Below are 27,148 nucleotides of genomic sequence, written 5' to 3'. Positions count from 1 at the left end.
TCCAGTGACTTGAAATTAACGAGGTTTTACTGTATTCTGGTTTTTACGGTACTTCTATTTAAGTGCACATTAAAGAACCCCAGGTGGTCTAAATTTCCAGAGCCCTCCACTGCAGTGTCCCTCATAATCGTATCGTGGTTTTCGAATGTAAACCCCGACAATTATTCCCTGTATTATCACTACGATCATGCTCAAGCAATAACTTTAGAGGCCTCTGCTCTGCAGTGAGTGCAGTGAGGCTGATGATGATGTTGATTCCCTGCAGTTCGCATTGCTATCGTATTTGGCTGGCGTGTCTGTTGAAGCCTCGACTGCTCATCGGCAGCATTTTCTTATTATGCTCAAGAGATGTTTCAGGGCCCCTTTAATGCTGAAAAGATGTGCATAACTTGCGTTGGCTGTTTGGTGTTGGGTTACTTTCGATCTGCTTTTGTCATGCTGACTAGGTGGTCATTGTTTTGGAATGCAGTTAAACCAGGCATGCGGTACCGGGAGATTGGCAACATCATCCAGAAGCATGCCCAGTCTCATGGATTTTCCGTTGTGCGCAGTTACTGTGGCCATGGCATTCACAGGTAAGAATACAGCTCTTTTTTGTTGTCAAGGTTCCCTACAATGCCATACACGAAGCAGTGCAGCCCTACTGTAGTGCTAATATGCAGAGGATATTTTCTCATGTGTTCAGTCCCATTAGCTCACAAATGGCACGGGATCGTCCACATGGTTGCTTCACAACATTAAGACAGCTTCACCAAGTTTCAGTTTCATATTCAGTAGAAACACCCCCTTCATCGGTGTTGTCGGAAAATGAATTTTACTAAGACCGTCTTCATAAGCAAGTCAATTTCATCAATGCCATCAAAGCTGAATTAATGGAAATCAAACTGCCTGTGGTAAACTGTGGCCCCATCACACTGGTAATGTCTTGACAGACATTTTGTGGTGTCAATTTATATAATCTGCAGTAGTCTTATGAGCAAATCAGTTCTGTAGATGCATGCAAGATAAAGATAAAGTAATGGAAGGGAAAAACCATCTTATTGTAGCATGGAGCTCTAAAGGAAATCGATAAATATTATTTGGAAAGTTTCCCCATTGATAAAGTCCGGGACCTGAATGAATCGTCAACTGGATTTCGAATGAATGATTTTGAATGAATCGTCAACTGGTATATGGCTATATGGATTTCTCGAAAAGAAATCTTCGTGGCTATATATCGTATTTACTCACATAATTTGCACACTTTTCTTTTGCGAATTTTAAGCTGCGAGAAGAGGGTGGGCAAATTACGCGGGCATTTCGCACGCATATACGAAATATTGCGTCACAGTCCTAACGCACGCAGTGTATACATAAGAAAAATAAATTGGAGCACAAACAAAGCATACTCATTAATTTAAAACAATTGGCACCTACTTTAACCAGTCAGATTCGGTCACGCGCGGTATAGTGGGAATCACTGATTGCGAAGTCCGATTGGCAGTCATCGTCGCGACTGCTGTCATGCCCTCCCAAAGCGCATCGTCCTTGGTTCGGTCGAGCGCGTTCGAATGCTTCGTTTTCTTAAAGCTCTTTTCGACAATGCTGGGATAAAGTAGGTCCCACGACACGGCGAACTGGAAGCCTCCTCCAATGGCAGGAAAGTTGCATTAGCTAGCGCGCACATCTGCTTTCTCGTGTACCGATCGTCACACGTTGAATTACTTCACCTTGAAACGCTTGGCGGCGACGCGGTTCCCAGTTTCTTCGACCTCGCAAGGGAACCGTAAAAACCTGTCGGCCGGATGGCGAAACCTAAACTTCCGCAATTGATCAAGCGTGCGTTGCAGTGCGGATGCAGAGAACGAGAGGAACAGTTCGGGCGATAGGCTCTCGCACGCCTCCGATGCTGAAAGTTGTCCCTGCCATGACGCGAGCGTGCATTCTCACGGTGGTAGAGAGAGGGAGAGGTAAACGCTCGAGCGGTTGCCGCGACTTCTTGGGTACGGTATGCTAGGTTCAGGGGAAGTCCTCGGAAGAAGGGACTTTGCATGCACAGCCCGTTTGACTACGCTTGTCTGCTCAGCGAGACGCGCAACCGCCCTAAGCATTGCAAGGTCCTAAGTCACTATGTGCGAGCGCCGGCGAGCTGTCTCGGGCGGGTCGGGGAGCACGAAATATGCGGATAAATATTTACTTTTAGCAAAGCTGGCAAAATATTAGGGGTGTGCAATATGTGCGAGTAAATACGGTAGATTTATTTTGTAGCTTTAAGCTACATGTTTATTACATCTTTCAGTTGTTCGTTTAGTAATGTAGTGCCATTGCTGTTACTATCAGATTAGGGGGACTTTTTTTTCAGCAGCAGGCCACTGAAACATTTTAATTTTAATTTAATACAGTAAAATCTCGGTCGAACGAACACTACTTAAGGGGGCAGACTGCTCTTTGGGACCAAAAAGTGACAAAAATATTCATTTTTTAAAATTGACATATTTGGTTTTTGCAAGTATTTTTCTATCTCTCTGCAAATTTTCACGCACCAAGAAGTAGTAATTTTTTTGTAATGTCATTTTAACTGTCCAGATTCTTGGTGCTGTTAACATGCAGAACCTGCAAAAAAAATGGGGAACCGACTTTGAGGCTTCTTTATAATTTGCCAGCCCCTTTCTCTAAAGCTCTACTACAAATTTATGAGCGCCTTCGTGAGGATTGCTAAACATGCGCACCATGATCGTTGCTTTTTGAAGAAACTGTGTGTTTTCAGTTTTTCCATTTTTCTCAAAAAAGTAAATTTGTGACTATTCAATTTTGAGGCCTCAATATCTCTGCAGCTAGGGCAGGTACAGCAATATTTCTATTTGCAGTGGAAACCTGTATGTGTGTAGAATGCAAGTATGGGAGCAAAATTTAGAGCACATGCCTGTTTAATTAATTACTAATCAAAATTGTAACACAATTCCAACTGCTTTTGAAAATGTATAGTTCGTTTTGCTGCAAAATAACCAATAAAGGTCTAAAAACAAAAACCTCTTTCATACTTTCACTCTATAGTCGTTAGTCTACGTTGGCATGTCCTAAATATCACTTTTAATTAAGCACTTTTTTCTATGGTGGCCTTAAACAATAGGGAGTGAACTTAAGTTATCTCAGCAACAAAGTGAGTTACAGGAAAACTAATTACATATTTGAAATCAGCAGAAAAAACTGTGTAACCCTGTGCAGTTTTATCAAGATCACTGAAGAAATAAACAAAAAATGTCTAAGACCAGTCTGCCCCCTTAAACACACTTTTAAAAAATCCAGCGTGAACTGCCAATAGTTTCAATGTAAATTATTTCGGTACTAAATACTTGAGAATACCGAACTTTTCAGAATAACGAGCGCTAATTTACTTCAGTGCTATATTAACAACACCTCAGTACTACGAACTTGTATTCTGAAATCGGTTGCGACCACCGGAGCGGTACCCAAGCAGACAACACGGCGAACGAATGCTTTGCTTCTTGGAAGACTCACAATGGTGCGGAGGGGGAAAAAACGAAAAGACGACTTTCTTTTTTTTCTTTTTTTGAAATGTTGATGCTGCAGGTTTGCACGCGCAGAGGTGAGAGGCGAGGGCAACACGGGAGGGCAAGGTCAGCAAAGCAGAGGGCAGAGTGGGAGTTGAGGAGCAGGAAGCATGGGTGCGGAAAACCTGAGACAGCGAGGGAGCAGAAAACGAAACGCGAGAAATTTCCTTCTTTAGCTCTTTCTTTTTTCGGAAGAGGCGATGTGATCGGGGAGGCCAAAGGGGTATAGGTGTTCTCTGAGGAGGCTTTGTCAGTCATGTTCATCTTTTCGCTGATTACTTATCGCATCTGCAAAGCAAGTCAGCGTTCGCGCTGCGGTGCTACAATGAGTTCATCTCTTTTTGCGACGATAAGACGGAAGCAGTTTTTACTAAGGAACAAGTGAAGAATGTGGGTGAGCTGGAGTCTTTCACATTGCAAAGTTTGTGATGCACACATAAAAAAAAAATCAGACTTCTTTAAGGAAACATGCATTTTTCGGTGTTCACTTGCGCATTTATTTTTTATTGTGAAAAACGAGTTCAAGGAACCACCGTTGTAAAGAGTAAGTAGTTTTGACCGGTGGAAAATAAGTATTTATGGTAAACTCTTAGGCTTTCACCATAACGACCTTTCAAAATTACGAACAAATTGCCGCGGTCCCCTGAAGTTCGTTATACTGAGATTTCACTGTACTCTCAATGCCATTTGTGGCAGTACAGACTGAGTAGGTATGCAAGTGAGAAATGGCAGTCTTGAATGATGCATGACCATTCATTGTTGCTGGTGGTGGATGCAGGAAGGTGATTCCATTCCGATTAAGTAGGCTTGTGCAAATAATCGAATGCTTCAAATAATTGAACGAATAATGCAGTATTTGAATTCGCTTCGAATCGAATTTAAATTATTGAAAATTTCGTATTATTTGAAACAAACTAATAAATGCATACTGCATGTAATGCTCTGTAAAGGTGGTTTCACTGCGATGGAGGGGTGCTAAGCCATGAAAGCACCCTTTTCAAGAGTATTAGTTCGCGTGCAAAAGTGGTTTTACTACAGTGAAGTAGTGCTAAGCAGTCAAAACACATATTCAGGAGAAATCAGCACTGCAGCGAAGCCCCACTTCAACTTTTTAATGAAGAATTGCTTTCACATCGATTCTGTTTTTTTTTTGCTTATTTTCAGAAACTGGTTCCACGCACTTATATGCTCTAAGTATAGCATATTTTAAAACGTAGCATATTTTTCTGGCTATCACTACGACTGTACCGAAAGCGGAATTATGCTACTATTCAAAGTTACTGCCGCTTTCTTTGATGCAAAACAAAAAATGGCCTTTGCACAGGCCTTGTTTTAATGTTTAAAAAGATTATTGTGCAGGTTTTTTTGGTAAATGACAAATGGGCCCCTTTTCCTGTATAATATGCAATACATATACCATTCGAATCCGGTTCGAAATTATTTGTCCAAAATTGCTATTCGCTTCCAAACTAAAATACACTATTTGCACAAGCCTACTATTAAGTCTTCGGTACGTAGAAGTGGAAGACATTTGAATGAAGTGTTTATGTCTAAAGTGATGTTAAAAGTGGTTATTTAGTTAGAGTACATCTTCACTTGTTTTCTCCAAGGGGCAGAATTGCTGGTTCACAGAAGATTAACCAGTTTGATACTGCCAGCATCAAGGTTAAAAGGGTGGATGAGGGTTAGGGAACTAGCTTACCGTCGGTGCATTCCTGTCTTACCAAGTGACAGATAAATCTCATTTCAGGTACACAACTGGTACAGCATTATGATACTACTCAGTTGGTTTGACCTTATGGTCATGTGGATTTTAAGGGGGCAGGCTGGTCTTAGACATTTTTTGTTTATTTATTCAGTGATCTTGATCAAACTGCACAAGGTTATGCTGTTTTTTCTGCTGATTTCTACTATTCAATTAGTTTTTGTGTAACTGATCTTGTTCCCGAGATAACATGAGTTTACATACTATTGTTTAAGGCTGCCATGTAAGAAAAAGTGCTAATTAAAAGGGATATTTAAGATATGCCAATGTAGACTAATGTCTATAGATTGAAAGTATGCAAGGATTTTTGTTCTTAGGCCTTTCTTGGTTATTTTGTAGCAAAATGAACAATCTGTTTTCAAAAGCAGTTGGGATTGTGTCACAATTTCGATGAGTAATAATTAAAAAGGCTTGTGCTCTAAACTCTGCTCCCATACTTGCATTCTGAACACATACAGGTTTCCATTGCAAAAATAATCATTGTTGTACCTGTCCTAGCTGCAGAGCTATTTAGGCCTCAAAATAGAACAGTCGGGAATTCACTTTTTTGAGAAAAATGAAAAAAACTGAAAACACACAGCTTCTTCAAAAAGACAGTCATGGTGCGCATGTTTTGCAATCCTCATAAAGGTGCTCATAAATTGGTAGCAGAGCTTCTAACACATGTGCCAGCAAATTACAAAGAAGCCTCGAAGCCGGTCCCCCCCCCCCCCCTTTTTTTTACAGGTTCTGCATGTTAACAGCACCAAGAATCTGGACAGCTAGAATGACATTACAAAAAAATTACCACTTCCTGGAGTGTGAAAATTTGCAGAGAGATAGAAAAATACTTGTAGAAACCAAATATGTCAATTTTCAAGAATGAATTTTTTTCGTCACTTTTTGGTCCCAAAGACCAGTCTGCCCCCTTAAATAATTTTTTTGTCATGTGGCGAAGTTTGATGAATGTGGCTTAGGCATACAAAAACCAATATGGAATTACCGTATTTATTCGAATATAAGGCGAGGTTTTTTTTCCAAAATGCGTAGTCTCAAAGTCATACCCCACCTTATATTCGAAGCTTAGTATACCAATATGCCGATTTTAATGTGACAGTTTTGGTTTCCACTTTTCAACCATTTCCAAGCTTCCAAAAGAGCCCGACAACACTGTTGGAAATGTTACAAAGAGATTACAGAATAAAATGCATAAACTTTTACACAAACGCAGGTTGCAAATAGTAAATACCGAGTTTCGGTCGCTGCAAGGTTATTGAATAGCTCACGATACAGCAGAGGCCATGACAGCGGACGCCTTCGACCGTGTGAACATGCTGAGCCAGCAGTAGCCGCTCCAAGCCAGTAGTAGCCACAGCCGCAAAGCTTGTAAACAAGCCGGGACACTATTTTGCATTTTTTGTAGGAGTGCTGGAGTCCCTGCTGCAAGATTTTCTTTCTCAGTGCTTGTTTCTTATTTATGCGACCAGCGCAATGGCGAGTCGTCATTGCCACTACGATGCAGCCTTCAAGAGGAAAGTCATAGCAGATGCGGAAGCCACTGAAGACTGCGCGGCGGGTCGGAAGTTCGACGTTCCGGAAAACAACGTGCGTCGTTGGCGCAAACAGAAGACGGCGCTCTTAGCATGCGCCGCTACGAGGAAGGCTTTCCGTGGCCCGCGAAAGGGAGCGTTTCTCGAAGTGGAAGAAGTGCTGACGGACTCTGTCAAAGAGAGAAGATGCCACGGTTTGGCCGTTACTGCCGGCATCGTGCAGACGAAGGCGCGCGAAATCGCGAGAGAGCGTGGCATCCCCGCTCTCAAGTTCAAAGCCAGCCGGGGCTGGGTGCAGAAGTACATGAAGAGGGCCGGGTTTTCGTTGCAAAGGCGGACCTCCGTGATGCAGAAGTTGCCAGAAAACTACAAAGAAAAAAAAAACTCCGTGATGCAGAAGTTGCCAGAAGACTACAAAAAAAAAAACTAATTTCTTTTCAAAGATATGTTATCGGCCTGCGACGCGACCACGACTTCCTACTCCGGCAGATTGGAAATGCCGTCGAAACTCCAATTTTTTTTTACATGCCGTCGGCCCAGACAATTCACCAAAAAGGTGATCGCCAAGTGATCCTGCGCACTACAGGCAACGAGAAGGCTCGGATAACCGTGATGTTAGCCTGCACCGCCGATGGGCGGAAGTTGCCCCTCTACATCATCCTGAACAGAAAGACCATGCCAAAGAACGAGGTGTTCCCGCAGAACGTCCACATTCGTTGCCAGGAGAAGGGGTGGATGACAAAAGAGCTTGTTCTGGACTGGGTAAAGTCGGTGTGGTGCCGAATACCTGGGGCACTGCTCGCCCGGAGGTCAATGCTGGTCCTCGACGCATTCCGCGGGCACCTCACGGAAGGTGTGAAGAAGAAGCTCATCGACAACCGGACGGAGCTGGTCGTCATCCCGGGAGGCCTGACAAGCCAACTACAGCCGCTTGACGTTTGCCTTAACAAGCCCTTTAAGGCACACGTCAGACGGCTGTACAATGAATGGATGGCGTCTGACACTGAGGCCCTGACGCCGTCGGGACGTCTAAAGCGGGTGTCCCCATCCATGCTCGCCCAGTGGGTGGTCAACGCTTGAGCAGCGATCCCCGAAGCCATGGTTGCGGCATCGTTCCGCAAGTGCTGCATTTCAAATGCTCTTGACGGCACCGAGGACGACGACCTCTTTGAGTGCGCAAGTGATAAGGAAGATTCCGATACCACCACCTCTGAAGATAGTGTCTAAGTTGCACTTTCGTCTCGCTCCGAATAAATATCTTTGTGTGTTTATAAGTTGCACTTACGTCTCGCTCCAAATAAATATCTTTGTGTACAGATAGTTCATGAATATTTGGTGTCTGCTTTGATGAAAGGTAAGGAATTCAGTTGCCTTTTTTCTTTTGTTTCTTTCGCCCTATATTAGTGTGCAAACCTTTTTTTTTTTCTTTTTCTTGAGTCCTCCAACTTCCCCCTCGCCTTATAATCGTGACCGCCTTATATTCGAATAAATACGGTATGTTGGAGAGTACCCAGCATGTTGACGTGGCAACGGCATGGGTTTTGTATGATTTCACTGCTTATACTTTGCCATCTGTATAGAAAGCACACATGTTGTTTCCTGTACTTTGATAGAAAGTTTAGTAGGAAGTTTAGAGCTGTTTGAGCACAATATTCAAAGTGGAGCTCTGTTCTCATACTGTCTCTTTCTCTGTTAATGATAGTGCTTTCCTCGCATCTTTTTCCAGATTATTCCACACAGCCCCTAGTGTCCCGCACTATGCTAGTAAGTGAACTGCCAAGCCTTACCTGGCTTGTGTTCAGTTTTTCACCATAGTGTGGCTTCTGCATTTTACCCATATGTGATCTGTTGTCCAGTCGTTCTTAGTACTTCCTGTCTCACTGTTTGCATTGTCTTGCAGAGAACAAAGCCATTGGTGTGATGAAAGCTGGCCACTGTTTCACCATTGAACCCATGATATCAGAAGGTGCGTGCTGTTTTTTTGCAGTTGTTTTCTTCTCCTTGCTTACCAAAGTGGAAGTTCTTTTTCTGGCGAATCTGCTTTTTTTTAACTGTTTATAGATTGCAACACAATTATTTACTACCATTACTTATATGGTTAGTAAGAACATGTGCAAGTGAAGCATGCAGAAATTTTGGTACAAGGTTGTCAAAAGCCGGGTTTGTGGAACTAAAATTTCTCTATGTGTATGCCAACACTACCGTATTTACTCCATTTTAATGCAACCACAATTGTAACATGAGGGTCGACTTCAGATGGCGAAAATCCGGAAAAAGGCTTCTGTTAAATTTGAGTAGATACAGTGCTTTTGTCAAGATGTGTGAACCTCTGATGTGTGCGACCATTCACTGGGTCTTCGCCCGCTCAAGTTTTTGTGTGATTTATGATTTCCTCTCTGTTGTCCACTTCAATCTTTAAGCAATGGTAGCAGGTCCCTCCCAAACGAAACCAAATGTTGAGATGTCATAGGCTGGGCGCAACATCGAAAGCTCAGGTGATAAGTGAGAGAGAAGCATGGAGGAGAGATGTGGTACCTGTGTACTGAACAAGGTTTTTGCCACAAAGATATTCAGCCAAATCGAAAGATTAGGTGCTGAAATCAGTAGAGACAGAACTTTACTTCAGGCTGAAACTAGAGGGCAATAATTAATTTAATGTGTTTGTTTACTAACTGCCTTGTCTATCAGCTGCGCCGTATACTAAAGTAGGTGAAGTTTAACGCGTGCCAACAGTGCCGGCGATCGCCCACACCGCTCATCTAGCTCAGCACCCATGACTTCCTGAACGACCAGAATAGCACTGGCAGCAAACAATGCTCCCGAGTGGGTACAGACCCCAAGAGTGGGGAACATGTTAGCACCTTTCTGGAAAGCGCAGAGTGGGATGTGAAGGAGAGAGGGAGAAGTTGAGGTACAGTAAAACCCTGTTACTTCAAAGTCACTGGGACCACTTATAAAAAGTTTTTAAATTAGCAAAACATACAAAAGAGGGGTGCGAGAAACTTTGAATTATTAAATGTAATCAAAGGTGGTTGTTAACTGTGCCAGCCAGTTTGCAGCTCCAGTTATTATGTTTTCAAGCAATACCTGGTCCCAATTTTGCCACAAAAGTGGAGGAACGGCAGGCCTCACTCCTGCCAGCATGTATGAAAGCAAACAACAAAAAAAAGAACCTATCTCATGGTCAGATAAATTGTGTTCCTGCAGAAAACAGTGACAGAAGTGCTGCTCCAAGTGGTCCAAACTGCTCCAAAGGAGAAATTCTGCTACATGCTGCTCCAAATTGAGGTCATTGTTAATAACGGCTCAAATCTGCTCCAAAATGTCTGAGAAAATGAAGACAATCAACTTTAATTGTGGGACCAACTTGCAAGCCCTCAGTAAACTCAAGATAATTTATATACTGTCATCTTAGCCTGCTAGTATGTAATTGGCCTATCAAGCTTTGAGATAATTTAGCTATTTTCAATTTTACATGCAGGCTATTTCGGGGGTATGTAAAATTGACGGAGATTGTACTTTAAGTGTATAGCTCATACCACTGGCATTCTATAAGCAACTTAATCGTTGGTTTCTTGCAATTTACGTTGATTGTAAACTGTGAAATACATGCAACACTTCGGTGACTCTTTGAATTCTAAGAGTTGTATGGCATATTTTGCAATCTGCTCCTAAAACATCTATAACAGCACCAAACTAGCATTTTTTTCTGCTACAAAAGCACTTGTGGCTGCATTAAGTGGTACTTTTTCCGCTCCAAAAAGTAAAAAGTTGCTTTCATCACTGAGAAAAGAAGACATGCTTCACTGCAACACAGTGGGGACGCGTGGGCAGCATGTTACCAGCTCCTAGCGGTGTCAGCGCATCATGGTGACCTTAGCCCATTCTTTCTGGTAAAATGAATATTTTACTATTGGCCATCGAACCCCGCCGCGGTGGTCTAGTGGCTAAGGTACTCGGCTGCTGACCCGCAGGTCGCGGGATCTAATCCCGGCTGCAGCGGCTGCGTTTCCGATGGAGGCGGAAATGTTGTAGATCCGTGTGCTCATATTTGGGCGCACGTTAAAGAACCCCAGGTGGTCGAAATTTTCGGAGCCCTCCACTATGGCGTCTCTCATAATCATATAGTGGTCTTGGGACGTTAAACTTGTGGGAATTCAGGCTAGCCCGCTGCCTTTGCGCCGCCTTTTCTGCTGTTCTCATGTCCCGACATGTCTCCCCTCCTCCACTGTCTGCCGCGCTGGGAGAGCGTAATTACGTTTAACCCCCTCACCGGTAGCAGATGTTGACTGTGGCGCCGCGCGCGGAGTCTCCCGAGAGGTTTTGCGCATGTGCGTCGGGAGCGGGCAGATATTCTCTGAGACAGCTGACGGTGAGCCACGCAATCTTTTTCGTCCGTCGCTCGGGGCTCGTCGGACTTCGCTGACGGCGCCTCGCGCCCGAGGCGAAGGCTCACTTTTTGTTGCCCCTCTGTACGCTCGGCCGAACAGTGGTACGGTGTCCTAGTGCGTGCCAGGCTTTGCTGACCCGTCTCCCTCCGAAGCCAACGCGAGCGCCTTTGCCCTCGCTTGAGCAACCGGGCCTTGGTCCTGGTGTCCCCGTGAACCACGGAGATGTGCTTTACCACGGAGATGTGCTTTACCACGGAGATGTGCTCGTGGCCCTGTGTAGTACTTTTATGCCCGTGGCGTGGATAAGCCCATTTGCTTTCCCGCCACGCCTTTGCAGCGGGCTGTACTGCATTTGGTGTTGCCACAGACAATAAAGTGTTGCGACCTTGAGCAGTATCGTGTTCTCGCCACGGCGACGGTTAACGCGTGCCCTGCGGCTCGCTAAGACCGGACCCACGCTAGTGGCCGTACTCCTTCGGGATACGTGTCACTACAAACTTCACATATAAATCAATCATTATTGGCAGCGTGACTTAATTTGCTATGCCTTTTGGCTAGAAAACGTGATCATAGTTCTTTTACTGCGTTTTTGAATAGGGTATTGTAGGCATGTGCTCTGCCAGCTGTGTAAGTGCAGATTTGCTGGAGAAACCTCCAATCGAAGGCTTGCGTACATCGTGAACTCCGCCAGACTGACCTTTATCAATTTCTGTATATTACCAAAAAGAATGGATAAATCATGATGCTCTGACGTTGCAAAAAGCATTTGATATGCTGTCCGCATGTCACTGCTGTGTTGTAGTGAAGTGTGTCTCCTTTTTCGCAGGCGCACATTTCAGGTGACCGCAAGGCCTCTGTCATGCTGCAGAAGTGAGGCTGCGGTGCTTCGTCTGCCCCTCTTTAGCATCACTACACTGCATCGCCTTGTGGCTCCTAAGGGCGGTCGTTTCTGTGGATTCGCAGCAAAATATAGGTTTGGGAATCGGCACAGGGCATCCAAAGTTTTCAAAATACTGGACTGGTCCTGACTGCCACTTCAATTTATCTGCTGAAACTTACATTGCAAAATACGGGGCCACAGAAATATTTCGAATTGAGCAGTATTTCAAAATAACCAGAGTTCAGATCGCTCAGGGTTTACTGTAGTAGGACAGGAAAATGTGCACCCTGTAACTACTGTGCCAACTCTGACGCCGCGGCTCACGCTGTCATGGGTTGACAGTCCTCCAGAAATACAGCGAACTTTTCAAATATATGTGAAGTCACATCTTCCAATGTTCTCATCATTTTTTTATTTTCTTTTTCAGCATCCTTTCAACCTCGTCTACACAGTGTGTATGTAGAGTTGCTAGCTGGTCCTTTGGTGCAATATCAAATACAGTTGCTGACAGATTTTTCGGATGCCAAAAATTTGGACTTCTTGGATATTTCAAACTTCACAAACACACTGTTAAGGTTCTCATTGCACTAATGCATTTTTGCAACTGATTTTTCGGATGAATTTAGGTTTCATAGTTCCTTTTGCCGGATTAAATGATCTGTTTTGAGCTATGTCTCTTGATCTGTGCTCGATTTTGGAAGCTGCCATGTTGGGTTTTTTGTGTGCTTTGTCCAGTTTGGCTTGCAGTGGCTTATTTTATAGCCTCCAAGATGAGAAGTATGCTCAATCTTCCAATTTCAGAGGCCATGTATGATCTTTCTCGGCTAGCAAAATGGCAAAAAAAACCTTTACTTTTTCAGTCAGCCTTATTATCGTTATGACAGTCACCGAGCAATTTTTCGGACCTGGCGGGGACCGAAAAAGTTTGAAAAATCTATTAGTTCAAAAAATTCGTTTTTGTCAAAAATATGAACTTTATTGCATCAGGCAGGCTTTAAAAAAAGTCCATGATTCTTCCTTGCCTTTCTTATGGGATTCTTAAAGAGAACAGAAGAGAAAAGTGAGCCCCATAACTGTCTGCATCAGAGTGCAACACCTCAACAGTAGCTCATGAGGGATGAGGGTAAGGAGAGATTAAAAGGATAGGAATAAAGTTATAGAGATAGAGAAGGGGCAGAAGCGAGCAAAGTGCAGGGATAGCGAAGGATGGAAGTAAAGAGGAGATAGTAAAGATGGACGCGGTCGCAGGAGTTCGAGGACGGGGCACCACTCAGCGAGAGCTCTTGTCCGCGGCAGGAGATGGCGTAGGGCGAGCCAGTCGGCCAGAGCTGCACTGTCGTCGAAGATTGTGGTGGTACAACTGGTCGGCACGAAATTCAGAGAGCGAGTCCCTGCCTTGCCTCATACTACGCTTGGAAGCAATTTGGTTCGCCCGTATTTGCGCCAAGGTGACATCGTCATCGTAAAGGCTCGACAAAAGCATCACCGCAGTGGCAATCTCCGCCGCCGACGGCTGTGGGCGATCATCGTCATTGTCATTCGAACCGCTCTCCGGCTGCGGCTTAACCTGGCAAAGAATTTCTTTGTCTGTGGGCTCTGCACACGAAATTGTTATCGTACGCACGAGCTAAAAATGTCATCGTGGCAGGCACATTCACTATTCTAGGGACCATATTACAACTATACATTCACTTCACCACTGCGCAGCTCTGCCTCCTCCCTGTATGGTGCGATGATGATAGTGCTGTCCACTATGGCTGACCAAAGACGAAAAAATGGTCCCGTGCCGCGTTTTCTAAAGCAGACACGGCCTTCGAAACTTGAAATATGACGTTCGCTTTCCAATCTCGGAGGCAGAAAAGCCATTTTAAAATTAAGCCACTGAGCTTAGTCAAGCCGGGCGGAAAATCCAATATGGCGGCGTCCATAATATTCCGTGGCGTGGCTCAAAACAAGCGATTTAGTCCAAAAAATCTAACTTTCGGGGTCGAATTCGTCTGGAAAATTGGTCGAAAATATGCATTAGCCCTATGGGAACCCTGACGGTGCTCTTTTTAAGTCCGAAATATCAAACAAGTCTGAATTTTTGGAGTCCGAAAAATCTGTCGGCTACTGTATATGCCGGCAGGTTGTTTTCTAAGCGCTTGTTTTTCTGGTTGTCATTGTGCACGTGGTCATGTTAGTGCCAAGTGTGTTTGAGCATCGTGCGTTTCAAATGCTCACTGCTGTTTGTGATTGCTTAGTAGCACCAGTAGCACTCTGGGGGTGGTCAGGGTGCTCGGCTACTAACCTGGAACGCGCGGGTTCAGTCGCGGTTGCAGCGGTAGCGTTTTGCTGGTAGTGAAATGCGAGAAGCTCGCGTGCTGTTGGGTGTCAGTGGAGGTTAAATAAGCATGCATTTTTTTGCGACCGGTATCAAGTTTTGTTAGCTTGGTTCCATGGAGCCAATAACTTTGCCGCCCGCAACGGTTGGCGACAGCGATTGCCAATGTGGCTTGCCAGTGATGTTACTGTAGCACAAATAGAACCACATTTGCTCATGCCCAAGAACAGCATGAAGCTTGGCATTATTTAGGTTTTTTTTTAGACTTTTCTAATCCAAATCAACTTTGATTTCATGGCTTGACAATTTTTTCATGCTGGAGTGGTTTTATTTTTTTAATGAAATTGTTGGGGGTTCTTCAGGCAAAAAGCTGCACTATTCAGATTGAATGTGCCTGAAGGCCTTCACATAGCAGCAGTCTCTATAAAAACCAGCATACATACACATGTACAGCATATATCTAAATACACAATTTCAATGCAAATGAACATTTTGAATAACTCGAACACATGGTATTTATAAACAAAATAGAAATGCAATGCATTTAGTCTGAGGAAATAAAGTACATTGTTGTCATCGGAAAGAGTGGTAGCGACAGCACTAAAAAAAAGCACTAAAATGGCTGATATACAATGGTACGATAACATTGAGCACGAATAGATAATACAAACAAATAAGAAAACTGAAAATGTGAGAACTGTTTCATTTATCATACGCCTTCATTCAGATTTGCAAAAGTACTTTCTGATTTGTTTGTGCATCGAAGTGTTGGAGTAATTTTTTCCCTTTCCAATTTATCTAGTAACGAAGGTAGGCTATGTCTCCGTGACAGCATAATTGGTATGCCTGTATGGTATGGGCCGCCTGTCTTGCCTGCTAGCGTGCGAGTCATATTTTTTTAATTTAAGTTGTGACGTATGTTTTAAGAATGATTTCATGTTGTCAGAGTCAAGACAAAATTAATACAGAAGCCTGTGGCCGTAAAGACTTGTCACATGTATTACAGTGTAAATCGCTTATAACGCAAGTTTATCCGCACTATAAGCGGTATAAGCGGTACCCCAAGGACCGCAATTATGCAAAATGTGTTGAGCAAGGAGCCTCGCGTGTCCGAGAATGGACGCATGCGATGCGTGGTACTTACAGCCTTTGAATTTCCAAATGTTAAAAAATAATTAACTTTCAAAGACATGTGGTGTTGCCAACAAAAATGAACAAGAAGGGGGGGGGGGTCTAAAAAAAAAAGGGAAGCACCAGCGCGAAAATTTGCTGACTGCTTCTCAGATAGCCTTGATTATGTGTATTAAACTTAATGACGAATCACGTTCGCAATTTCGCTCTCTGAACGACTCCAATCGTTCGATTTCACGGGTGCGCACCTAACTTCAAGACGTCGCAATTGAATTGCGAACCATCACCATTCGAGCGTTACGCGTGCCACCCTCGTTTTTATTAATGATATGTATCCCATCCCGTCAAGTGCAGCTACCGCAAATAGTTTTGTTGATTCCATACCAAACCACAACTTAAATTGCGTCCGACCGCTATCGAAATGCAACCAACGAGGATTAGGCCTAGCCTGCCGTTCAGTATGATGTTGCGGCAAGTTTGTCAAAGACATGAAGATTTGGCGTCGAAAAGACAACACTCAAGCTCTGAAACAAGAACAGCGTGCGTTATAGGAAGTTATGATCAACGAAAATCCGGCGAGATTACGTAAGACAGCACGCTGACAGCTAAGTTGAAAGTTCGCGTCACGAAGCCGTAAAAGGCTTTAAATTTACGGACGAAGTCGCAAACGTGATATCTGTAGTTTCCTGCCTTTCCCGGCAGGAAACTGTTAGGCGCAGTTGATAAGAATGGGATCGCACAGGCCATGTTGAGTCACGCTAGCGATGCTGATCCACGACAGCGCCGGTGCAAAGGCTTATTCATCATTTAATCCGTCGGCGAGGCCACCGCCCTCGCCGAGTTTGCACAGCGTGCCGTGGTTGTTGTTTTTTTTCCCCGTTTCTTCCCTCCGCCCATCACTCACTCGGCGACCCCACCTCTTCTGTAATGACCTCGTCACTTGCTCCCAAGAGCGCACCCAGACACACTCGCTATCGCGATTGTCACAAAGATTTTTCCGGCAACTGCATTATAACCAATCTCTCATCTTGGGGGACTGCACAGTAGGTGGTATGCATATACATGGAGTTCTATGGCAGTGTGAGCGGGAGTCGAAAAAGACCGCATTGTAACCGGTTCTGCACCGTAAGTGGTTACGTTATAAGCAGTCTACGCTGTATTATGTTTTGGAAAAAGTTGTGCAGTAAGATGAAAATAGGGTTCATTCGCGATTTTTCAAAGCCTATGTTGTTGAGCTTGAAGAAGTGCACTAATATTACCTTCGATGGTGGTGGTCCACACAAGCGCACATTTCAGATACGATTCAAATAAGGCGTAATATGCAGTCACTGACCGACCGGAGCACCATCCAAAAATAATTCGTCTTTGAGACAAGACGGACAGCTTCTAGCCTTGAACAATGTGGCCTTTGATTTTGAGCTGTTAATTATTATAGCATTACTGCGAAACCGTGCCGACAAACTAGAAAGAATAATGCAAGATTTTTGCAACAGATCATTAAGTTCATAATCAGAGGCAAACATGTATCGTCAGTGTACAGCACAGTGTATGTATCACTGACAATTTCAGTAACGTCATTTACATAGACATTTAATAGGGCCGGTCCCAGTGTGGTATTCTGTGGTACTCCCGTTCTAATGTCGTTGATATGAGGGGCAGAACAATGCACTGGGGGGGGGGGGGGGTTGTCCTGAAAGATATGATCAAATGAACAAGTTTCTAATTAAACTTTCATGATTTAAGTAATCGAATGTCTTACTATGATTCATAAACATACCTAAAGTAAGTTTTTCTGCATCAGTATTGTCAATTATTAGTTCTTTTTGGCATAATAACACTGTCTCTGCCAACCTGCCGGGGCGGAATCCATGCTGACAGTCAGAATGGTCATCCTTTCCAAAAAAAAAAATTGATTTGTGCAGAGATCACCTTTTTTAAACCATTAAAAAAAGCAGACAGAATAGTGATTGGCTGGTAGTTCCCCAAGTCGTTGCGATTGCCTCTGGAAAATCACTGAAACCCTGGCTTTCTTCTTAGCACTAAGGAAATGGCTGGTTTCCAGAACAAGATATAGCACAACTGCGAGGTGCATTGCAATGACGTCAATTACAAATTTTGTTAGATTCATTTGAACACTATCTGGATCCACATCATTGATGTTTTTGTTTTGTTTTTTCTGGCCCAAACAAAGGTATGACACATCTCGGTGTCATCAGTCGGCTTGAGAAAAAAACGTGCTTAACCTTTATTTTTAGCAATCGGCATAAGACGAAAGTGAAAAGTGTCCTCGCAGAGCTAGTTGAGCTTTCATTGCGCATTGTTTCACCACAAGGAAGAAAGAATGAATGCTACAGCAACAAATTGCATCATTCAAAGGACACCAAGCAGCTCGAAACTTTCAGCGCACATCTCAAGCAGAGAGCACACACGAAATGTGCATACCCAGGATGAGCGCGGACAGACGACTGTCGCAGCTCAACACTTAAAGGCACGCTTCAAACAGAAAGACGCACATAATCAATGCACATGTATAAAGAGGGTGAGGGCGAACAACTGTCACAATTCTTGCTTGTTTGTGTGTGAGCAGCACTTTCTTTCGTATATGCAGCTGCCACAGCGAGCAATGTGATGTTCGTGTTCTTTTAAACTACTGTAACTTCAAAGCAAACTTGCGGTGGAAGCACAAGAGCTAGGACGTGCCCGAATCCAGAGATAAGAGCGGGAATGAGAGCCACCACACTAGAGAACTTCTATATTTACTTTGACTTTGTCATGTGGAGGTGCGCACACATGACACGCGGGGTGGCGCTGCAGAACGAACGATCTTGAGAGCTCACACTCAAAGTGTGCCCGTCGTGCCATCGCAATACTGATAACAAAAACACACTGAAGTTGCTTAGCTCTGAGGACCGCCAGTGGTACATGGTGTAATAAATGGCTCACTGTTGACATGTGTTGGAGAAGGTACGCTCTGTGGCTGAGTGGTTAACGTCACGCGCTAAAGAACGCGAGGTCGCTGGTTCAACTGCAGAACTTTTCCTGCTAGTTTTTTTGGCAGTCTGTTTTTATATATATTCAAAAGGACGGAAATTCTTCAGCGGAACAGTGCTGGACTAGGGCATAAAACCCTTTCGTGCAAAGTATTGTGTGCGCATCTATTACCAGCAGTCCCACTGTCTGCACTATTCGATAGCGTCATCATGTTCACGAATTGACTGCTGAATCGTTAAATTAAAGTGATGTGCACTAATTTTTAATTATCTAGGGTAACTTCATGAAAAGGCTGGTTTACGTTTTTTTGTCTTATGGCATCATCGTTAATATTACATTGAACCAGGCTTTCATTACTTCGATTCTTAAATTAGCCTCTACTGGATAATTCAGAAAGCCCCTGATTCAACTGGAAATTGCAGTATCAGCAATGTCTTACTTTACAGTTCTAAGGGAACTGTGAATCTGGCAGATGCATGCATAACATTTCCATCGAAACTGGCACTTTTTGGCTTGCCCCACAGGCAGGTCATAGGCTTCTGTTAATATTTATGCCACCAAATTGCTCTTTGTGTGCTTCACAAGTTCTAGCCATATTATTCACATTTGGCGAAATCTGCATCGTTTCTTAAAAGCTGCTGACCTGCCCGTATTCTTGTACATGCAGGGACTTGGCACGACGAGGTGTGGCCTGACAACTGGACAGCAGTAACAGCAGACGGCAAGCGCTCGGCCCAGTTTGAGCAGACACTGCTTGTCACGGACACTGGCTGTGAGATACTGACACGTCGGCGCACTCATGATGGGCAGCCGTGGTTCATGGACAAATGACCTCTTTCACCAGAAAGGTATGGTTTACGGTAGTTCAGCAGTTTTTTTCCTGGCAACAACTTTCTGTGACATTGCTCTTTTATGTAGATTTTATTATTTTTTAAAGCCTTTTAATATAAGTGCAGTTTTAATGTTCACTGGAACAGTGAAACTGATTGTCTCTTGCCCGCCGTGGTGGTCTAGTGGCTAAAGTACTCGGCTGCTGACCTGCAGGACGTGGGATTGAATCCTGGCTGCGGTGGCTGCATTTTCGATGGAGGCGAAAATGCTGTAGACTTGTGTGCTCAGATTTGGGTCCACATTAAAAGAACCCCAGGTGGTCGAAATTTCTGGAGCCCATCACTGAAGTCTTGAGAAGTCACTAAAGCTCGAGACGTCTAGTCCAATTGGTAGCGTGAAATTGTGGCGGCGATTCATGGGCGGACATCGCCTGTACCATGAACGCTGCTGAATTTGTTTGAAGAGTTGCACGGCATGTAATAAAGGAGTTTTCACTAGTAACTGCACGCGTGCCGCCAAAATGTTTGTCACGCCTATGCCTGGACATTGCGATCTAATTTTCTGTGCTTTGCGTCCACAGAAGAACACGTATATGGTAGGAACGTGTTGACACTTTTCCTCTAACATGCTTTATCCATGGGTCATCATACAGAAGAGGTGTTTCGCGATTCCCTTCATCAGCACATACACGTTTATAATTTCTGTGGCTGTAAAAGCCCCTAAAAGACCCTGCCCTTTTGAACTCGAGGTTGCTAGGGTCCGAATTGAAAATTCTCGCGTGCTTTCTTCTTAAATGTCATCTCATTTATAAAAGCGTGATTCTTGGTCGGAGCGGCCCCAATTCAGTTTTAATACGCGCAGCTGTAGCACGCACGGTGTTCGGTATCCGTGACTTGGGTGACTACAGACCCCCAAAACATTCCTTGCACGCCGATGCAGGTACAGATGGAGTCAGACTTGTCTAGAGTGCCCAGCTGGTGTTTTCTTCATAAATATGTAAAGAGAGGCGCCTCACTGCGTGTTAGGCCCTTGTGCAGTAATGTAAGCATCAACAGAAGCTTGTAGCTTACATGAGATAGAAGCCGTGGCTAAAAACAGTGTCGGCAGGCACGTGCTCCGCTGCGCTAGACCAGTGCGATTCTATCTGTACTGCACGAACGGCACGTACGAATGGACCTTCGAAATGGTGCGACGATGGTGTGGCCGCCTTGCGATCAAGGCTCAGTGCATCCCCTTATGTGGCCGCTCTGGAAAGCGAAGCACTTTTTGCACAGTCCGTTCGCGTTGAGAGTACAGGCATTGGTACGAGGTATAAAAGGGTATACCAGTCGTAAATATCGTGTGCGCCAGCGATCACACCCTTAAAATGAAAGCTCATATAATAAACCCCCCATCGCGTTCCTCGCTCGACCCTTCCTTGCCTTGGACACGGGCGGCGCGTTCCTGTTTGCTTAAGTAACAATCGATGAGGACCCGTCACTTAGGGTGATGTTATTGCATCCAGCCTCAGTGCAAAGGAGATAGGTCGGCTCTTCTCCCCACATCGCCCAACAAAAATACCTTTTTTTTTTTTTTTTTCGAGTAATTATCGCACCCTTGAAAACTGCCGCAATAATGTCGTCTGCTCGTTCCAGCCACTGATAATGATAGCGCGCTCCATCTGGTGCCATCTTTGAAGCATTAAGTGTACAATTATTGCATGAATATTCAATCTGATCCAAGCCAAGCCAAAGCGGCAAGCATGCGTTGCGCGCGTGTTGTATGTTGTGTTGGTAATCTTGTCACGTTATGGGGCGATACTGAAGCTGCACAGCTGCTTTCAAGTTGAAAGTGATAAATCATGCACTAAACAACGGCAAGAGGGCTGCCAGTAGGCCCTTCAGAGTCTACAAGTTTTGTGTTCACTACTGGTGATGGCAGCTGAAAGCCACCAAGACTCTTTGGGCCTGCCGTGTGCCTGAAACTGGGATTGATGGTAAACTTTATTTCATCAGAAGGAAACTGCGGACGATTCTGTTAAATAGCCATCAGCCCAGTACTGATGTTCTAGGCTTTTTGAGGGCTCCTGTTGAGCGACGTACGCTACCGCTACGGCCACAAGCTTTGCGTATAGTATTTTAGAAATTCTTGACTATTTGCTTGAAAAAATAGTCAAGAAATTCTTGACTATTTTTTGTGTCTCAATTAAATCTTGTCTTGTGTTGAACCTGTGCTTTTACTGTTGAGGTAAGTTTTAATTAGCACTTCTCAAAGCTTGCTGTTAGTTGCTGGTGTGAGAATTCCGATTTGCAGCCACTTCGTTTTCTTTTTCGCTCTGTACATTTTCGTGGAAAGTTTTCCCCGCGTAATTCTCACACACCCCACCCCCCAACTTTGCATCAGTTTTCTGCCAAAAAAAGTATGCGAGAAATACGGTATCTCTGCTTTAGCCGCGTTCGTCACCCCCATTTCTTGATGCGCCGGGGAATGTTATCGGGACATTACACAAAACATGACAGCCAGTGGCGTCTCCAGGAGGGGGGGGGGGGGGGACGACTCTGTGAACGTGCCTTCACCTCCTTAATTTTGTTTGTCATTTCGCCATGGCACGCAAAGGAGCACCCTCCCCCCCCCCCCCCTTTTTTTTTTATTTCTGGCTACACTCCTGGCAACAGCAAAAAACAGTCGAGAATGTCCATATAATTGCTATACCATTAAAAACAAAATGAATCTTGCCTTCGAGTTGTCTTAGGCATATGCATAAGGTACCTGTGAGATTTTTTTATGCACCGTTTTCTAGAGGACAGTGTCGCGAGTTTTTGGAGTATAGACAGAATGCCCTAGCCACATAAAATATTACTGCAAAAGGAAAATGAATTTTGTTAAATTGGGTTGTTCAGCACAAGAGATAAGTGCCGGAGGAGCTTGGCTCTCTGAGACTAGACATGATATTACGCCCAGCATTGTAATCAGTTGTGAAGAAAAAGAACCTTTTTTTATTCTTGATGTCATCATAGGGAAATGCACTTGGGACTGTGTGAATCTCTAGCGTTGTACGTTGCAGTGTTTGTCTACCATATCTGCTGATAATCATATAGGTGTATTTATATTGTTATTTCATGAATTATCATTTTATTCAACCGGTATTTTGTTTATTTGCTACAGAAATAATCACTGAACAAGTTTTTCCAGAATGCTCAACAGCATTGACACCATTATTTTTGCATCATCAACTGAAATAGGTAGTGCTTCTAAGATGATTGGCTCCATGAAATTTGCAATGAATCTAAATATTTCTAGCGCTTCACAAGAGCCTGAGAATAATTTTTGATGTCCTTGAATGTGAATGCAACTTGCTTCTCCTCCAGAATTTGAAGCTAGCTGCTCTAGATTGCTCTAATCTGGAAATTTTTTTTGCTCCAAAGTTGTCCAAATTAGAAAATTTTGCTGCTTCGAAAATTGCTCCAAATTGGAAGACCTCGGTGGCATCACTGCATGTGAATGAAACATGGTTTCATAGAAAGTAAGCAGGTGAGCTCTTCTGTGCGAGGTTTCAGTCCATTTTTGTGCCACGCAGACACAATAATCGTATTGTGATCAGGACACTGCACTAGTTCATTTTCAATAGTGAAATCTTGTTATAGCAAACCTCAGAGTGATGATTTTTCTTCAGATTAACAGCTTTTTGAAAAATGTCCCATCCAATATCTGTTGGTTTAGTTTAAAGATATTTCACTACTACGAATTTCAGAATACCGAATGTTTCGAAATAACATATTGAAGTTTATCCCCCTTATATCTCCACCACTCTTCAAAACAACAAATAGCGATTCTAAAAAGTTGTTTGAGGCTGTGGAGATAATGCCCAGCTCTGTAGGCCTCTATCGTCATCGTCATCAGAACGCCCGCATATTTATTGGCGTATTCGGTTTGCCGCTTTGAACTTCTGGCTCGGAGTCGCCAGATGCCGAGGCAACTCGCGATTTCGGAGCAGCGCCACTTCCCTGCTCAAGGGTTTTACGAATTTCTCTGTTGCTAGGTTGGCAGGTATGCATCTCTAACATCACTGGATGCAGCAACAGACTTCTGAGCTCAGCACATAAATCTGGCAATCATCGTCCGAGCTGCTATCTTCAAGGCAAATTATGTGGATGTATGCGAGCTGCGGTAGCAACAGCATTGCCGTTTCTTCCGGATTCACTAGCCGCCGCCTTCTTTCTGACATGGTGCATTTATGGCTGTGCGGGAACTTGCCACACACGCGCTCGAAAACGCCACTAACAACGTACATGCACGAAGTATTACGTGCCCGGCGATGTCCCCTTCTGAAATGCGCGCTCGTGCTGTGGCGCTGTTCGTCTGGTTTACCTGCCGGCAGCCACGTGACCGCCTTGTGTCATGTGATCAGTCCTCCTGGGCAGATAGCACCACGCTCTCACTTCGAAGTAAGAGTGGTTAGGAACGCTCAGAGTCGGGGGCTGGTGCTCTGTATGGTGCATTCAGACGACGGACCGAATCCAGATTTGTCGTGGACGCGGACAGCTAATCTGCGGATGGTCCGCCTGCAGGCGCATCCACACGACGGACGGTGTCCTAGGGGAAAACAGCCGGATTACTCTCTACAGCAGATTCGGCGCTCACCTGCGCCCGCTGGCAGCAGACCGGTTTGAGAGTATTCAACATGGATGCCCGCAAGAAGCGAAGCTTGGCTGCGATGTCTGTCGTGTTGTGACAAATGAACTAATAGTGTTATTCTTTCAGGAGAAAAGGGAGTTGCTAGCAGGATATTCTTTCAACTACATTATTCCCCACTTGTAGAACTTCTAAACGTGTCTCCCGCCTTTTTTTTTTTTAGAAGCGGCACGTCGCCGGTTGCAGAAGTTGGAATATTTCACCACCATGACGGCTAAGAATCTCGCGTGTTAAGCGACGGCGGCGACATTTCCCGAACCACCAAAAGTGATTTCTGCATATTTAATCACCTGAGAACGAAGTCTCCGGAAACTAAGTAAACAATGCTCAAGCGTAGATGATGCCGACCAGTCATGCAGCTGTCCGCGAGCCATGGAGGACATACCGCGAGCAGACGAAAAGTGTACTGGTTGCCACCGACCCCAAGCTATTCCGCTGAAGTACCGGCTCTCCCCCGCCAGAATCCCGATGTGAGAAACAGGTTGGGTTCATCCGTCCGCGAGCCGCGCGGACGAAGGGAATCGCTGATGTGAGGTCACGTGACGCGCCGTCCGTCCCGCCACATCGGGATTCGATCCGTCGTCTGAATGCACCAGTAAGAACCAGCCAGAGGTAGTCAGAGCACTCGAGTTCTACCAATTGAACGAGCTGCCACTTTTCAGAGCACTCGCAAACTCCCAACCAAATACCCCTTGTGTGCCCATCCTATACAACCATCATCATCGCCTGGTACTTGTTTTACGGGTCAGGCTTCGTCCTCTTGCTTTTGTTTCCATCGGGCGTCTTTACCTGCGCATTTGTTACACGCCCATTTTCTAGCCTTTTGGTTGGTATTTGAACATTCAAGATGAGCTCCGGAAGCCACACGAAAGGAATCCTACAACAGTGAAAAATGCAATGCGAGTGGCCTATGGGATGAAGTCGCTGAACAAACATTACACACGGTGCGACGACGAAGCATGCGCATAAGCTGACGACCGATAAGATTAATACCATTTGTCATGATAATGAAACTGCGACTAGAGTGAAGACAGTGTTGAAACAGCGTGCACATACCAACATGAAGAATCTGTATTTAACGCCGATGCTTCGTTGTGCGTAAGAAGGATGTGCACCCTTAAAAGTATTGTCTTTCAGTAGTCGAGCTACCTGCATCAGGATAGATCGCCCTCTTCCATAAGTAAACGTGCACAAGTTCGGTAATATCTTGTTTTTGCGTGCTCATTGGAGAATAACGCGGTCGCGAATGTATACACAGCACAGGTAGGCAACTCACTTGGTTGCATTTACGATCTTTGTACATATTTCCTATACTTTCGCTACAATGACTTTTCAAAAGAACAAATGATTTTTAGCTGTCCCTTGAAATTCGTTGTATTGAGATTTCACTGTTGGTGAGGGCCCCTTTGAAGAGGTCTTCACATTATGCCAAGCTTCAATTGATTTGTGTGTATTACCTGAACTATTTGTATTGTGTAGCACGTAATTATGTATTTTTTAACAGTGCTACATCGTTTAAATATCCAAACAATTAGTTGGGTGTTTAAAGGGGCCCTGCAACACTTTTTAAGCGTGGTCAGAAAACACTGCCGATCGGTAATCGAGGCTCCCAAGAACACACGAGCCAAATATAGTGCAGCATGCGGCCTGAAATTTACAATAAATTCTCAAAGTCAACTAAAAATCGCTTTCTCTTCTCTCAACAAATGATGTTATATACCAAAAAATTGTTGCATCATGTTGCAACAACAACATTGTTGCATCATGTTGCATCAAGTTTTACGTCATTGGTTGATTTGAGCATGGGTGTGCTTGGGAGTTAGTGCTGCCACCGTGGGAGGCGCACATATGACCGCGTGTGCACAATTGCACTGAAAAGCTGCCCGTTCGTAAAAAAGGAAAAGTGCTTAAGGTCACGAGGCGCACGTGATGTACTACCTTCTTCTCTCGTGGCATCCTCCCTGCTTAGCTTCCAGCGCTTTTGTCAGGACGAGAGCAAAGAAATTACAGCGTTCGACAAAACTTTGTAACTCCACTCTTACTGAACGGAATCTAATAATTTGTGCAGCGGTCAATTCGTGAGGCAATAAGCTTCATTAGTGAAGCCATTCTATGCCTACATGAAAGAGTGTTGCAGAGCCCCTTTAAAAGGAAGCAGGACTTCAACATAGCCACTATTATTTTACTGCTTAAGAGCTGTTACTTTTACAAGTGCACAAATACTGAAACTACACTAACATGTTTTGTTATTTTTGTTTTTATTGTGCAGGTCCTGAATGCCACTTTATAAGGAAATGAAAAATGGATTTTGCCTGTGATTGTAAATTCAAAACATGTGATCCATCATGATCCTGAAAGACAAACTATTTTTGCTTAGGACTAAACAACTGCCCTTCCAAGGTTTTACAGATGGAAAAAAAAAAAGGAAAGATTCAAAGACAGACATGAGAAGGCTGATCTGGTATTTGAAAAGAGGGTTTCAAGGTCTGGTATCAGGATTGTTGTCAAGAAAATTACTAATCCATTGTTCTTAAGGTCTGCTTTCATAAAATAAAACAGTTTCTTTTTGACTTGTTAATACCCTGTACATTCAGTTGTGATGACATCTGAACATAAAATGGACTGTCTGCCATTTTTGAGGACGTACCGTTTCTGTGTGAAAATAGAAAATATCAAATTGTGCTACGGCATGGCGCCCCGTCATATGTCATCACTGATCGAGGGACATCATTCACAGCGAAACTCTTGGATGATATCTTCAGGTCGAGTTACACAACCCATCGAAAGACCACTGCGTATCACCCTCAGAGTAATGGTTTAACAGAAAGGCTAAACAAAACGCTAGCCGACATGATCTCTATGTACGTGGATGTGCAGCACAAAACGTGGGATGACATCCTGCCGTACGTAACATTTGCGTATAACACTGCAACGCAGGAAACTACACGCTTCACGTCATTCCGGCTCGTTTATGGTCGAGATGTTAGAACTATGCTAGACGCCATGATTCCGTATGAGGACATCGACAAGCTCGACCAATTAGCCCCCGACATCAATGAGTACATTCAGCGCGCTGAGGAAGCAC

General features: G+C 44.2%; 1 protein-coding gene across 1 annotated transcript in view; it reads left to right on the top strand.

Annotated features, from left to right (window-relative positions):
* LOC119160996 (methionine aminopeptidase 1) overlaps positions 1–26,641 on the top strand; it is a 72,805-nt gene extending 46,164 nt beyond the window's left edge. The window contains exons 10-14 of the mRNA XM_037413295.2: positions 470–575; positions 8,572–8,609; positions 8,746–8,811; positions 19,229–19,409; positions 26,333–26,641. Of these exons, the coding sequence (XP_037269192.1) occupies positions 470–575; positions 8,572–8,609; positions 8,746–8,811; positions 19,229–19,392 (374 nt within the window). The 3' untranslated portion in view covers positions 19,393–19,409; positions 26,333–26,641. The remainder of the gene's footprint in view (positions 1–469; positions 576–8,571; positions 8,610–8,745; positions 8,812–19,228; positions 19,410–26,332) is intronic.
* The last annotated feature ends 507 nt before the right edge of the window (positions 26,642–27,148 follow it).

Source organism: Rhipicephalus microplus, chromosome X (assembly GCF_043290135.1).
Source record: "Rhipicephalus microplus isolate Deutch F79 chromosome X, USDA_Rmic, whole genome shotgun sequence".
Classification (NCBI taxonomy): domain Eukaryota; kingdom Metazoa; phylum Arthropoda; class Arachnida; order Ixodida; family Ixodidae; genus Rhipicephalus; species Rhipicephalus microplus.
The sequence above is the reverse complement of the archived record's forward strand: the minus strand, read 5'-3'. Positions and strand labels throughout refer to the sequence as shown.